The 14,083-nt window shown below is 39.8% G+C and overlaps 1 protein-coding gene across 1 annotated transcript in view; it reads right to left on the minus strand.

The window, feature by feature from the left end:
* Window positions 1–14,083, minus strand: part of ATRN (attractin) — a 187,714-nt gene that overhangs the window by 13,284 nt on the left and 160,347 nt on the right. The window contains exons 26-27 of the mRNA XM_061126711.1: window positions 8,491–8,569; window positions 4,939–5,046 (exon numbers count right to left, since the gene is read on the minus strand). Coding sequence (XP_060982694.1) covers window positions 4,939–5,046; window positions 8,491–8,569 — 187 coding nt within the window. The remainder of the gene's footprint in view (window positions 1–4,938; window positions 5,047–8,490; window positions 8,570–14,083) is intronic.

Below are 14,083 nucleotides of genomic sequence, written 5' to 3' on the forward strand. Positions count from 1 at the left end.
ACAACCATTTTGCCTTTTTGCATTTCTTTTTCTTGGGGATGGTCTTGATCACTGCCTCCTGTACAACATCACAAACCTCTGTCCATAGTTCTTCAGGCACTCTATCAGATCTAATTCCTTGCATCTATTTGTCACTTCCACTGTATACTCATAAGGGATTTGATTTAGGTCATGCCTGGATGGTCTAGTGGTTTTCCCTACTTTCTTCAATTTAAGTCTGAATTTCACAATAAGGAGTTCATGATCTGAGCCATAGTTGGCTCCCGGTCTTGTTTTGCTGACTGCATAGACATTCTCCATCTTTGGCTGCAAAGAATATAATCAATCTGATTTCGGTATTGACCATCTGATGATGTCCTTGTGTAGACTCTTCTCATGTTGTTGGAAGAGCGTGTCTCTCTTTGGCTCTGTCTCTTCATTCTTTCTGGAGTTATTTCTCCACTCTTCTCCAGTAGCATGTTGGGTACCTATCAACCTGGGAGTTCATCGTTCAGTGTCATATCTTTCTGCCTTTTGATACTGTTCATGGGGTTCTCAAGGCAAGAATACTGAAGTGGTTTGCCATTCCCTTCTCCAGTGGACCACATTTTGTCAGAACTCTCCACCATGATCTATCTGTCTTGGGTGTCCGTACACGGCATGGCTCATAGTTTCACTGAGTTAGACAAGGCTGTGGTCCATGTGATCAGTTTGATTAGTTTTCTGTGACTGTGGTTTTCACTCTGTCTGGCCTCTGAAGCATAAGATGAGTGAGATTGCACTCATCTCACACGCTAGCAAAGTAATGCTCAAAATTCTTCAAGCCAGGCTTCAACAGTATGTGAACTGTGAACTTCCAGATGTTCAAGCTGGATTTAGAAAGGGCAGAGGAACCAGAGATCAAATCGCCAACATCCTCTGGATCATCAAAAAAGCAACAGAGTTCCAGAAAAACATCTACTTCTGCTTAACTGAATACACCAAAGCCTTTGTCTGCGTGGATCACAACAAACTGGAAAATTCTAAAGAGATGGGAATACCAGACCACCTCACCTGCCTCCTGAGAAATCTGTATGCAGGTCAAGAAGCAAAAGTTAGAACTGGACATGGAACAACAGACTGGTTCCAAATTGGGAAAGGAGTACGTCAAGGCTGTACATTGTCACCATGCTTATTTAACTTATATGCAGTTCAGTTCAGTTGCTCAGCTGTGTCCGACTCTTTGTGACCCCACGGACCGCAGAACGCCAGGTTTCCCTATCACCATCTGTCAGAGCTTAGTCAAACTCACGTCCATTGAATCGGTGATGCCATCCAACCATCCCATCCTCTGTTATCCCCTTCTCCTCCTGCCTTCAACCTTTCCCAGCATCAGGGTCTTTTCAAATGAGTCAGTTCTTTGCATCACATGGTCAAAGTATTGGAGCTTCAGCTTCACCATCAGTCTTTCCAATGAACATTCAGAACTGATTTCTTTTAGGATGGGCTGGTTGGATCTCCTTGCAGTCCAAGGGACTCTCAAGAGTCTTCTCCAACATCACAGGTCAAAAGTTCTTCAGCACTCAGTTTCCTTTATAGTCCAACTCTCACATCCATACATGACTATTGGAAAAACCATAGCCTTAACTCGATGGGCCTTTGTCAGCAATGTAATGTCTCTGCTTTTTAACATGTTGTCTAGGTTGGTGATAGCTTTTCTTCCAAGGAGCAAGCGTCTTTTAATTTCATGGCTGCAGATACCATCTGCAGTGATTTTGGAGCCCCCAAGAATAAAGCCTCTCACTGTTTCCATTGTTTTCCCATCTATTCGCCATTAAGTGATGGGACCAGATGCCATGATCTTAGTTTTCTGAATGTTGAGTTTTAAGCCAACTTTTTCACTCTCTTCTTTCACCTTCATCAAGAGGCTCTTTAGTTCTTCACTTTCTGCCATTAGGAGTGGTGGCATCTGCATATTTGAGGTTATTGATATTTCTCCTGGCAATCTTGATTCCAGCTTGTGCTTCATCCAGCCCAGCATTCTGCATGATGTACTCTGCACATAAGTTAAATAAGCAGGGTGACAATATAGAGCCTTGATGTACTCCTTTCCCGATTTGGAACCAGTCTGTTGTTCCATATCCAGTTCTAAGTGCTGTTTTTTGACCTGCATGCAGATTTCTTAGGAGGCAGGTCAGGTGGTCTGGTGTTCCCATCTCTTTAAGTATTTTCCACAGTTTGTTGTGATCCACACAGTCAAAGGCTTTGGTGTAGTCAATAAAGCAGAAGTAGATGTTTTTCTGGATGTTTGGACTGCAAGGAGATCAAATCAGTCAATCCTAAAGGAAATCAGTCCTGAATATTCATTGGAAGGATTGATGCTGAAGCTGAAGCTCCAATTCTTTGGCCACCTGATGTGAAGAACTGACTCATTGGAAAAGACCCTGATGCTTGGAAAGACTGAAGGCAGGAGAAGGGTTCGACAGAGGATGAAATGGTTGGATGGCACCCCCGACTCGATGGACATGAGTTTGGGCAAGTTCCGGGAGTTGGTGATGGACAGGGAAGCCTGGTGTGCTGCAATCCATGGCGTCAATATTTGGACACAACTGAGCAACTGAACTGAACTGAAAATACACATAACATAAAATTATTATCTTAAGCATTTTTTTTAAAGCACTTTCTTTGGCTGCATCAGGTCTTAGTTGCAGCAAGCAAGATCTTTGGTCTTTGCTGCAGCACTCGGGATCTTTCAGTTGTGCCGATTGAACTCTTAGTTGCACCAAGCACAGTCTTAGCTGCAGCAGGAGGGACTACTATAGTTCCCTGACAAGGGATGGAACCCAGGCCCACTCTATTGGGAACACGGAGTCTTAGCCACTGGACCACCAGGAAAGTCCCTATCTTAAACCATTATTTAGGTATACATTTTAGCAGTGTATGGTGCAACCATCACCACCATCTATTTCCCAAACTCCATCTGGGAAAACTAAAATTTTATACCCATCAAATTGCAACTCCCCCTTCCTTCCTCTCCCCAGACCTTGGCAACTATCATTCTATTTTCTAGGAATTTGACTACTCAACGTACCTCACATAAGTGACATCATACAGTGTTTGGTTTTTTTGTGACTGGCTTCCTTCACTTAGCATAATGTCTTTAAGGTTCACCTACGTTCAGATATATAGCATGGGTCAGAGTTTCTTTCCTTTTTAAGGCTGAGTGAACCTCCATTGTATGTATATACCATATCCTGTTTATCCATTTATATGTCAATGAACACCTGGGTTGGTTCCAACTTTTAGCTACTATGAATAAAGCTGCTATGCACATGGTGTACAAATATATTGTCAAGACCCTGCTTTCAATTCTTTAGGGTATATACTGAGAAATGGGATTGCTAGATCATACTTAATTTTATTTTTGCTCTTTTGAAGAAGAGAAATACTGCTCCCCACAGTAGCTGCATCATTTTCATCCCCACTAACAGTACATAAGGGTTCCAACTTCTCCACATTGTACTGATCTTTTTCTGTCTTGGCTAATTTTAAGATGTTCTCTTTGTCTTTGGAGTTGCACAGTTTCACTATGATAAATCCAACTGTAGTTTTCTTTCTCTCCTACCTTTCCTCTGCTCTTTTTCCTTACTCTTGCTTACAATACGTTTTGTTAGAATCTGAATAATTATGTCTCCCATCAGTTTTGGAGAATTCTCAGCTCCTAAAAAACTGCCTCTCCTCTATTCATTTGTTCTGTGACTGTAATAATATATATGTTAAGTCTTCTCATTCTATCCTCCATATTCTTAATTATCTGTCATATTTTTCCATCTTCTTGTCTCTTTGTTCTACATTCTGTGTAATTTCTTCAGAGTCATCTTCCAGTTCAAAAGCTCTTCTGTCACTTGTCTCTGATGTGCTGTTTAACACATAATTTGAGTTTTTAAAAACTTTCAACTACTGTATTTTCCATTTCTCTAACAGTTCCATTTGGTTCTTTCTCAGGTCTGCTTGGCCATTCTTGACTCTTATGGCTTCCTCATCTTTATGATTCCATCTTTCAGTTCTTTAAACATTTCATACAGAGCTATATCATATTGATTAGATGTCAATTCTGTTGTTTCTGCTGATTCTTACTCATGGCTTTTCTCTTTCGTCCTTGGTGACCATTGATTCTGAGGTCTTGATCTGTGGGACTCCCACATAGCTGAATTGGGTCTGTTTTTCCTCAGTCAGGATCGACATCTACTTCAGCTGAGAGACATGGTATCTTATCAATCTAGAACCACTTTAGACCATGCATGGTTGTGGTTTGGGTTCATGGTTTATTCTTTTCTGGAGGAGGAAAAGGAAAACGATCCCTGGACATCTCACATGCTTCCTGTAGGGTCAGTAATGCTTCAGTAAGTATGTCAGGACATACATGCACACAGACATATACATACACATATACATACATATATGTGTCTGTGTATATAATGTATATTTCCATAGATATAAAATTGTTTCCTAAGGGTATCTGAACTATTTCATCATTTTGTTAAAAGAGAAAGTCTTATTATTTTCTTCATAATGGTGGAGGTGTTAGAATTCTTTATTTTCCACAGAATTCATAGTCAATTATGACTTTTTGCCCTTTAAAAAAAATCTCCTAAAGACTTATAAAGGACAACAGTTCAATTCAGTTATTTTCAAGTTTTCAAGTATTATGCCACATAAAACTTAAAAGAATATCAGACAATTTATTTAAATTTTAAAATTCCCTGAATATAAGACTACTTAACAGCATGAAATAAATATTGGAAAATGAAAGCAAAAGAATACCCAACAGTTTCAGTGTGCTGACTTATTGCTAAGAGGAAACAAAGACAACAAAGTAAGAGGTAACAGGATGAGGCTCTTGCCCTCTCTGGCTCCTCAGATTGAGAAGCATGAGGTTTGATAAGTTAAGTTACAGGGATTTTTGAAATATAATCTCACCTTTATACTCCCCCCAATAAGATCAGGAGGCTCTTCATCTGTTTCCAAGGCAACATTTACAGAGGCAAAGGGACGACTGGCCATCTGCTGCATCTCTCGAAGAAGTTGCTGATGAGTAATACAGCAACCATTAATGCAAAGAGTACTGAGGGGATTTTATTAGAGAATACTACATCTTAAAAATAGCTCACCTTCCCTGATTCAAACAAATCAATTCCGAAATGATATTTCTGAGACAGCTGGGGAAAACTGGATGTGGACCAAATATTACCTTTTTAATTTTGTTGACTATGATGACAATATTGTTGTTGTAGTAAAGAAAAATTCCTTATCTCTTAGAGATACATATTAATGTACTGATGGATATAATGCTATGATGCCTGCTTGTTAAGTACATAAATTATCCTATTTCCTCATATTTTTATTACTAGATTAAAGCCAGGCTTTCTTTTTTCCTGCTGAAACTTACACAGCAACAAAAACTATCCTTTGTTACACAGTATCCAGGGACTGAAAGAGCGCTTTATTCAGAGAGGTGGTATAAACTAAACACATAAAATATATGAAGTTTTGCAGAGCAGAGGGACAAGTAAGGGCTCTGGGTTCAGGTAGGCTTGGATATGAATACCTGCTCCAATTCTTTCCAGCTGTGTGATGTTAAAAAGTTATTTAAAGTTTCTGGGCCTTAGTTCCCTCCTCTCTAAAATGGAGTTTTAATCCCATAAAAGTATCAGTAGGATTAAATGAGATGCTTTAACTAGCACAGTGCCTAGCTTATGGTGTGTAGTCAATAATATATCATTAGGGATATCAGAGATTTGGGCATGTCACATAAGCTCCGAGGTCATGCTGTGGAAGACAATGAGGCCTTACTTAACTACTTCCTTGAAACTATTTTAGAAACAGAATCTTGGGCTGGATAGATCATGGCTATGTTTTAGAATGGCATTTCTGTTTTAGAAACAGAATGTTCTGTTTTAGAAGAGCATTTTTAACATTAAAACATTTTGTTAAATATCGATAATCATATGCCTACATCTCACAAAGCTATTAGTCCATTTACTCAACAAATACAAATAACAAAAATCCTCCTCTAGACTCTGTGCTAAGTGTGGAGTCACAGTGAGACAGAGTGCCTAGCCTACTTCCAGTTCCCAGTCTAGTTCCTTTTTGACAAGTGCAGGAGATAACGTGAGTAAAGGCCCTTTAAAACAGGGCCTGGTATGTAGCAATGACTTAAGCAGTATTAGATGCTATTATTTTTGTTGCTATAAATAATATCAAATCATTCCTCTGCAGTTCTGAGAGGGATAAATCACGAATGATATTTTAGAAAAGATGAAATATATTCTGAATGGACAGGTTCACAGTAACAGAGAAATTTTAAATCACAAAGGTAAAAGCTTAGTTTACTGGTTGATCAACTGTGTAATTAGCATACTTTTTTTAGGGAAACCTGTTTTCTACTAAGTGTTCACCTCATTTTCTTTCATGTATGTTGCGATTATTTTCCAGTTGATTGTTTGTCTTCTACATTGTTCAATTATTATTACGAACTTTATTTTTATACATGTTTCTATGATGTTTCAATAATCATATCTGAAAACAATAATTTTGTCCCCTTTCCAAAAGGAACAAAACTTCTTATTTTTCTTTCTCTTAGTGCAGAGTCTAGAACATCCAGAACAAAACTAAGTGACCACTGGGACTACATGATGGTCAGAAGAAACATGGCCTTTGAAGACAGAAGTCTTAAGTTTAAAACATAGTTTGGTGTCTTTAAGTAACTGTGTGATGATGGGTAAGTTATTTTGCCTCTCTGAGCCTTGGTTCCTTCATTTGTGAAACAGGAGTAGTATCAGTAACTATTTTATAGGTTGCTGTAAGGATTAAATTACTTAATATAAAACCTCTTAGAACAGTGCCTACAACTTAGAAATGCTTAAATGTCAGGTTTTTTTTTTTCCTTTTTTGTGTGTCAGTTCTTAATATGACTAACTTATCTGGATTTTATTGGGTACAATCTTGAGTATTTTTTCATCATGAGTGATGCTGGTTACCTAGTTATTTCTCAAAGTGTTGAGGAGGTATTATTTTTTAGTTTACTAAGAGTTTTGTTTTTAAACTAGGATGACTGCTGATATTAATAAATGATTAAATGATTACTTGGCCACTACTGAAAATTTAGGGTGTTTTTTTTTTACAGCCATGGATATAACATATGCTAGTAGGTTCTCTGGTATGAAATGATCCCTTTACTACACAGTAAACTAGACAGCTGCACATTATAGTCATTATGCAACTGGTCTTTACTTTTTGGTGCTACCTTTCTCAAGTTTTGGTTTCAAGGTTTCTATGCATAAAATGAATCAGGATTCTTTTAAATTTCCCATCTTTTCCTTTACTCTGGAAACATTTATTTTTTGGAAATAATTAAATCTTATAAACACCCAAGGAGGAATAGACTATTATCTCCATAAGTTCATCTCAAATTAAAACTGCCTGGGTCTAATAGCCTTTGTGGAAAGAGTAATAATTTGACTCTCTCAAAATAAGTTTTTGATTCTTTCCCTGGTACTAGTTTACGTGGTTTCTTACTTCTTTATTACACATTTGGATAACTTATTTTTTTCAGAATGTTGCATAATTTGTTGAGATTTTAAAATGTCTTAGTAATAGAGCCATTAAAAAAACCTCTGAATATGTTATCCACTGAAGTTTTAAAATGATCATAAAGAGGATGCAACATTACCTCTATGAAAAAAAAAAATCACCTTTACATGGGTCAGAAAAGGTGTCACGGCCCCACTGTTCATGTCATGAACAGTGCTGAGTGCTTGGGTATTTTGAGTTTAGGTATTTCTGTTCTCTAAATCTTTCTATAGATCAATTTTTATATAGAAAAAAGCATGAATAGGTATAGAAGATCAAAGAGCACAAAATCCAGATATTAGTGCACTTCTATTTAGCAACAATGCAACAGACATGATGACTAAAAGGCAGAGTAATAACACATGTGAAAGTTTCAATAAACAGCTTTTGTGTTGTAATTTTTAATCACGTTTATTTATTTAACTTGCCGATTATAAATATTTGTTTGACTTATTAATGTTACTTTTGGAACGGAGCTCTGGAAATAAATCAACACTAAAAAATAAAACTCAAGCAAATACTTAATCAGACACACATTTGTCTTTCCTTGAATAATGAGACATTTTTGAGATGCTTAAATGGCTGATTTTATTCTCATTCTCATGAAAGGCTCCTGTAAAAGCTCTGCTTTACTTACTAAGCCTTCAGATCTCCAGCCTGAGTTAAGGAACCAGGGTCTGGTAGAAAGGGTAAAACTGAGTCAATACAATCCTAAAACCTCCTTTTTAGAAAGTTAAAACCACGTGGTGCAGAATTAACATAGCTTATATAGCACTAATTGAAGTCTGCTGACCATATATTACTCTCTATCACTACACAGCTAAAACTGACATGCTTAAAGGAGATATGAAGGAAAAAGCTCCTATAGGGATTCATTAATCTTTATTCACTGAGGCTTACCTCTCTACGTCTGGAAGCCCAACAACTTTGTTTGATCTTCCAAACCACAGCAGCCACCAGGAGCAAAGAGAGGAAACAACTGTAAGAAAGGAAAGTACTGAGTTATTATCCCAGCCCCCAGAATCAGCATGCTGTCATCCACACCTCAGGTCAGTCAGGGACACAATCCCCCAAATACCCATTCCAAGCTCCTCTCTGCCGAGTCATCACAACCACGTCCTGGTTCAAAGGAAACGAAGTATGAGAATGAGCTTTCTGACCCAACCAGTAGACAATACTATCTCCACAAGGCACTCCCAGAGGAGAGCCTTGACCTTCTGCCAGGCCTTTATCAGAATGACATATCATGGCTTATCCCAAATAATAATTCTATCATAATTATAACCAGTAACAAGCATTCTACTTAATCAAATCAGCAAAAATTTACTGATAAAGCCTAAAATCATGAGAAAAGTTAATTATCAAAGTAACAATCAGCTTTTCATAAGGAAGATGTAAACAGAGAATAAGCTTATACATAACAGTATGTATTCAAAGTAAATACATATTTTATAAATAAAATAAAACAACCAAATTCAAGCCAACAGCTTTCTTAAAGATTAGGATAGACTAAGTCCCAGTGGTCTTATAACTGCAAATGATTTTAATGTTCTCTCATCAAAAGCTACTGTGACAGGAAAGAGAAAGACTGACTTCTGATTAAAAGGAGTAATGAGCCTAACAAATAAACCTCTTAGGTAGCTGTTTAAATAATTTAAAAATTGGCATTTTCACTTATTAACTTGTACAGTGTACTGTTCCAGAGTGTTACAAGCAGATACAAGGCTCTCTGCCCCTGCAGTCGGGTACTCTTTGTTGAGATCTGTGTTTGCAGGATGGGTTTGGCTTTGCAGAGGCAGCTTCAGTGCACATTGCTGAAGACAGGCTGCCCTAGTTGGCTGGTGACAGGCTCCTTAAGGTGCTAGAGGACTGAACTTCTGCCCTTTAAGAAACAGAAATTAAGCCTTCCTCAGCCCACCACTTTCCCGAGAGGCACATAGTGCAGACCCCTTCAATGGGTACCCTGGCAAAAGAGAAGCACCTCCACCCACCCACCCAGATCACCACTCAGTGGAGAGTCTTCAGCTCCTATCTTGTTGGGCCCCTCGGTTGTGCTGACACTGATGATCCTTCCATGTCTCTGATGGTTTCTGTTTTTCTTTTTATACAGTACTTTACTGACGCAGATCCTGTTCTAGGCTCATGGAATACATCAATGAACAGAACAAAGAACCACTTTCCCCATGGAGGCAAACAGTAAATAAAGTGAGCAAATTAAAGAGCATGTTAGAAAGGAGTAAATACTACACAAATAAAAAGAAGGTAAGGGTAAGGAGGTTCAGGAGTGACAGCGGTACTCTAAAGCAGAGTATGGAATGGGTGGACCTTAACTCTTTAGAAGGTGACATATGAGCTAGGATGCTAAGACGTGGAGGATATGTGGGAGATGGCTTGTGAAGGTCTGCAGAAATGCACCTGGGCAACCGGGATCAGCTAGTGCAAAGCCCGAGGCAAGGATGTGCCTGGGATTTCTTGAGGAACCTCAGGAGGCTGGAGTGGGAGGGGGCAGTTATGCCAGGGATAAAGACATAGAGGTGACAGAAGGGCAGATCATGAGGACCCTCAAGCCATCATAATGGTGTTGGCTTTTACTGAGTGAGATGAGCCACTGAAGGTTTTTGAGCAGAGAAGTATCATGATTTAATTTATACTGAGGAGACCATTAAGGTAGCAACTCAGAAATAGAAATAACAGGAGTCTAGGTAAGAAATGAGGGTGGCTCAAACCACGATGATGGTATGAAAAGTACTTTGGAATCTGGACATGAAGGTCAAGACAGTAGGATTTCCTGATGGGCTGGATGTAGGGTACAAAAGAGAGAAGTCAGGGTGTGGGGCCTGAGGAACTTGTCATCAACCTATTCAGGGAAGATTCTTGGGGGAGCAGGTGTGAGATAACGGCGAGTAAAGTTTTAGACATGCTGAGTTCTGAGACAGCTACCTGAAAGCTATGGGGTGATTTCATGAGTTGATATGTAAACCTCAGGGCTGGGTGTGAGGTTTGGGCTGGAGACAGCTTGAGAGTCATCAGCATACACGTGGTATTTGAAGTAATGAATCTGCATGAGGACATCAAGGGAATAAATACAAATAGAGAAGAGTGTCTTGAGGGCACCCCAATACTGAGAAGTTAGGGAGGACAGGAAGAAGTAGTAAAGGAGTCTGAGAAGAGTAACCTTCTTAGTCTTTCATGGTTTCTATGTATAATCCTGCCCCACCTCCATAATCCTGCTTTTTGTTACTTTTACTCAAATAGATAAACACAAGAAGGCAATAAACCTACATGGAAGAACATGGAACAAGTGAGTTGCTCCAGATGCTGCTGATGCAGCTGAACCCAGGGTGGCCTCAGAGGCCTCTCCTGGACTACTCTCAACACAGAATTGTGAAACAGAGCAGCTCAGAAGGTCTGTGCCCTTTATTCAGAGCTTTTGTCATCAATGTGGGCCTGTTAAAAATATCAACAACCCAGTTTCTTCCACCTGTACCAGCTTTTTTGAGACACAAACAGCACACCAACAGACAATGAGCATCCTTCAAAGCTGATACATGCATAGTTTCTCCTCGGGTAACACAATAATGAAGAATTTACTAGTTATTTCAAAAAAGGTGGCACTTGCTGATACCCTCCTTCTTTTTTTTTCCCCTACCACTAATCTGGGTACAGGTGGGGCTGTGACTCAGTGTTTATCTTTCTGAAGTCCCTCTTATCAATGGTTTTCTATAATTTTAAATACATTTACAAATATAAGTTTTTAAACTGTTAGTCGCTCAATTGTGTCTAACTCTTCACAACCCCATGGACTGCAGCACACCAGGCTCCTCTCTCCATGGAATTCTCCAGGCAAGAACACGGGAGTGGGTTGCCATTCCCTTCCCCAGGGGATCTTACTGATCCATGGATCCAACCTGGGTCTCCTGCATTGCAGGAAGATTCTTTACCATCTCAGTCACCAGCACAAACAAAACCTGTGCGAAACAGGATCCAGGGGGAAGGAGCAGTGACTGCACAAGAGACTAAGTAAGACTTGCCTGTGAATGTTTAGGAGTCTCCAGCGGAGGAATGGGTCAGCAGTGGCTTGTCGTGGGGTCAGGCATGCCGGGGAGGCATGGTGTGTTGGCGTTAAGTCCTCTTGGAGAAGATCACCATTAGCCCTACTATAAAGCCTACAGCCCTACCATAGAGACTGCAGACCCTAGGACTGGGCTGCTTCAGGTCAAACTACAGAGAGGGAGCACAGCCCCACCTATTAGCAGAAAATTGGATTAAAGATTTACTGAGCATGGCCCTGCCCACCAGAGAAAAACCCAGTTTTCCCTACAGCCAGTCCCTCCCATCAGGAAGCTTGCACAAGCCTCTTACCCTCATCCATTAGAAGGCAGATAGAATGAAAACCACAATCACAGAAAACTAACCAAAATGATCACTTGGATCACAGCCTTGTCTAACGCCATGAAACTGAGGCATGCCGTGCAGGGTCACCCAAGAAGGACATGTCATAGTGGAGAGTTCTGACACAATGTGGTTCACTGGAGAAGGGAATGGCAAACCACTTCAGCATTCTTGCCATGAGAACCCCATGAACAGTATGAAAAGGCAAAAAGATATTACACTGAAAGCTGAGCCCTTCCCCCTTGCCCTGGTCAGTAGGTATCCAATACACTACTGGGGAAGAGCAGAGAAATAGCTCCAGAAAGAATGAAGAGGCTGAGCCAAAGTGGAAACAACACCCAGTTGTGGATGTGTCTGGAGGTGAAAGTAAAGTCGGATGCTGTAAAGAACAATACTGCATAGGAACCTGGAATGTGAGGTCCATGAATTAAGGTAAATTGGATGTGGTCAAACAGGAGATGGCAAGAGTGAACATTGACATTTTAGGAATCAGTGAACTAAAATGATGGGAATGGGCACATTTAATTCAGATGACCATTGTATCTACTGCCGTGGGCAAGACTCCAAGAAATGGAGTGGCCCTCACAGTCAACAAAAGAGTACGAAATACAGTACTTGGGTGCAACCTCAAAAACAACAGAATGATCTTGGTTTGTTTCCAAGGCAAACCATTCAACATTACAGTAATGCCCCAAGCATTACCTGGCAATGCCAAGCCTATGCCCCAACCACTAATGCCAAAGAAACTGAAGTTGAATGGTTCTATGAAGACCTACAAGACCTTCTAGAAGTAACATCAAAAAAAAAAAAAGAAAAAAAAAAAGATGTCCTTTTCATCATAGGGGATAGGAATGCAAAAGTAGGAAGTCAAGAGATACCTGGAGTAACAGGAGTACAAAATGAAGCAAAGCAAAGGCTAACAGATTTCTGCTAAGAGAACATACTGATTATAGCAAACGCCCTCTTCTAACAACACAAGAGATGACTCTACATATGGACATCACCAGATGGTCAATACCAAAATGAGACTGATTATATTCTTTGCAGCCGAAGATGGAGAAGCTCTATACAGTCAGCAAAAACTGGACCCAGAGGGGACTTCCCTGTGGTCCAGTGGCTAGGACTCTGGGCTCCCAAAGCAGGGGTCCCAGGTTTGATCCCTGGTTGGGGAACTAGATCCCACATACCGCAATTGGGACCCAGCACAGCCAGGAAAAACAAAACAAAACAAAAACCAGGACCTGGAGCTGACTGTGGCTCAGATCATGAGCTCTTATTGCAAAATTCAGGCTTAAATTGAAGAAAGTAGGGAAAACCTCTAGGTCATTCAGGTATGACCTAAATCAATTCCCTTACAATTACACAGGAGACATGACAAATAGATTCAAGGAATTAGATCTGATAGACAGAGTGCCTGAAGAACTATGGACGGAGGTTCGTAACATTGTACAGGAGGCAGTGATCAAAACCATCCCTAAGAAAAAGAGATGCAGTAAGGGAAATGGTTGTCTGAGGAAGCCTTACAAATAGTTGAAAAAAGAAGAGAAGCTAAAGGCAAAGGAGAAAAAGAAAGATACATCCATCTGAATGCAGAGTTCCAGAGATTAGCAAGGAGAGATTAGAAAGCCTTCTTAAGTGCAAAGAAAGAGGAAAACAATAGAATGGGAAAAACTGGAGATCTCTTCAAGAAAATTAGAGATACCAAGGGAACATATCATGCAAAGATAGGCACAATAAAAGACAGAAATGGTAAGGACCTAACAGAAGCAGAAGATATTAAGAAGAGGTAGCAAGAATACACAAAAGAACTGTACAAAAAAAGTCTTAATGACCCAGAAAACCACAATGGTGTAGTTAACCTAGAGTCAGACATGCTGGAGTGTGAAGTCCAGTGGGCGTTAGGAAGCACTACTATGAATAAAGCTGGTAGAGGTGATGGAATTCCAGTTGAGTTACTTCAAATCCTAAAAGATGATAATGTCAAAGTGTTGCACTCAATATGCCAACAAATTTGGAAACCTCAGCAGTGGCCACAGGACTGGAAAAGGTCAGTTTTCATTCCAATCCCAAAGAATGGCAATGCCAAAGAATGTCCAAATTA

Source organism: Dama dama, chromosome 23 (assembly GCF_033118175.1).
Source record: "Dama dama isolate Ldn47 chromosome 23, ASM3311817v1, whole genome shotgun sequence".
NCBI lineage: Eukaryota > Metazoa > Chordata > Mammalia > Artiodactyla > Cervidae > Dama > Dama dama.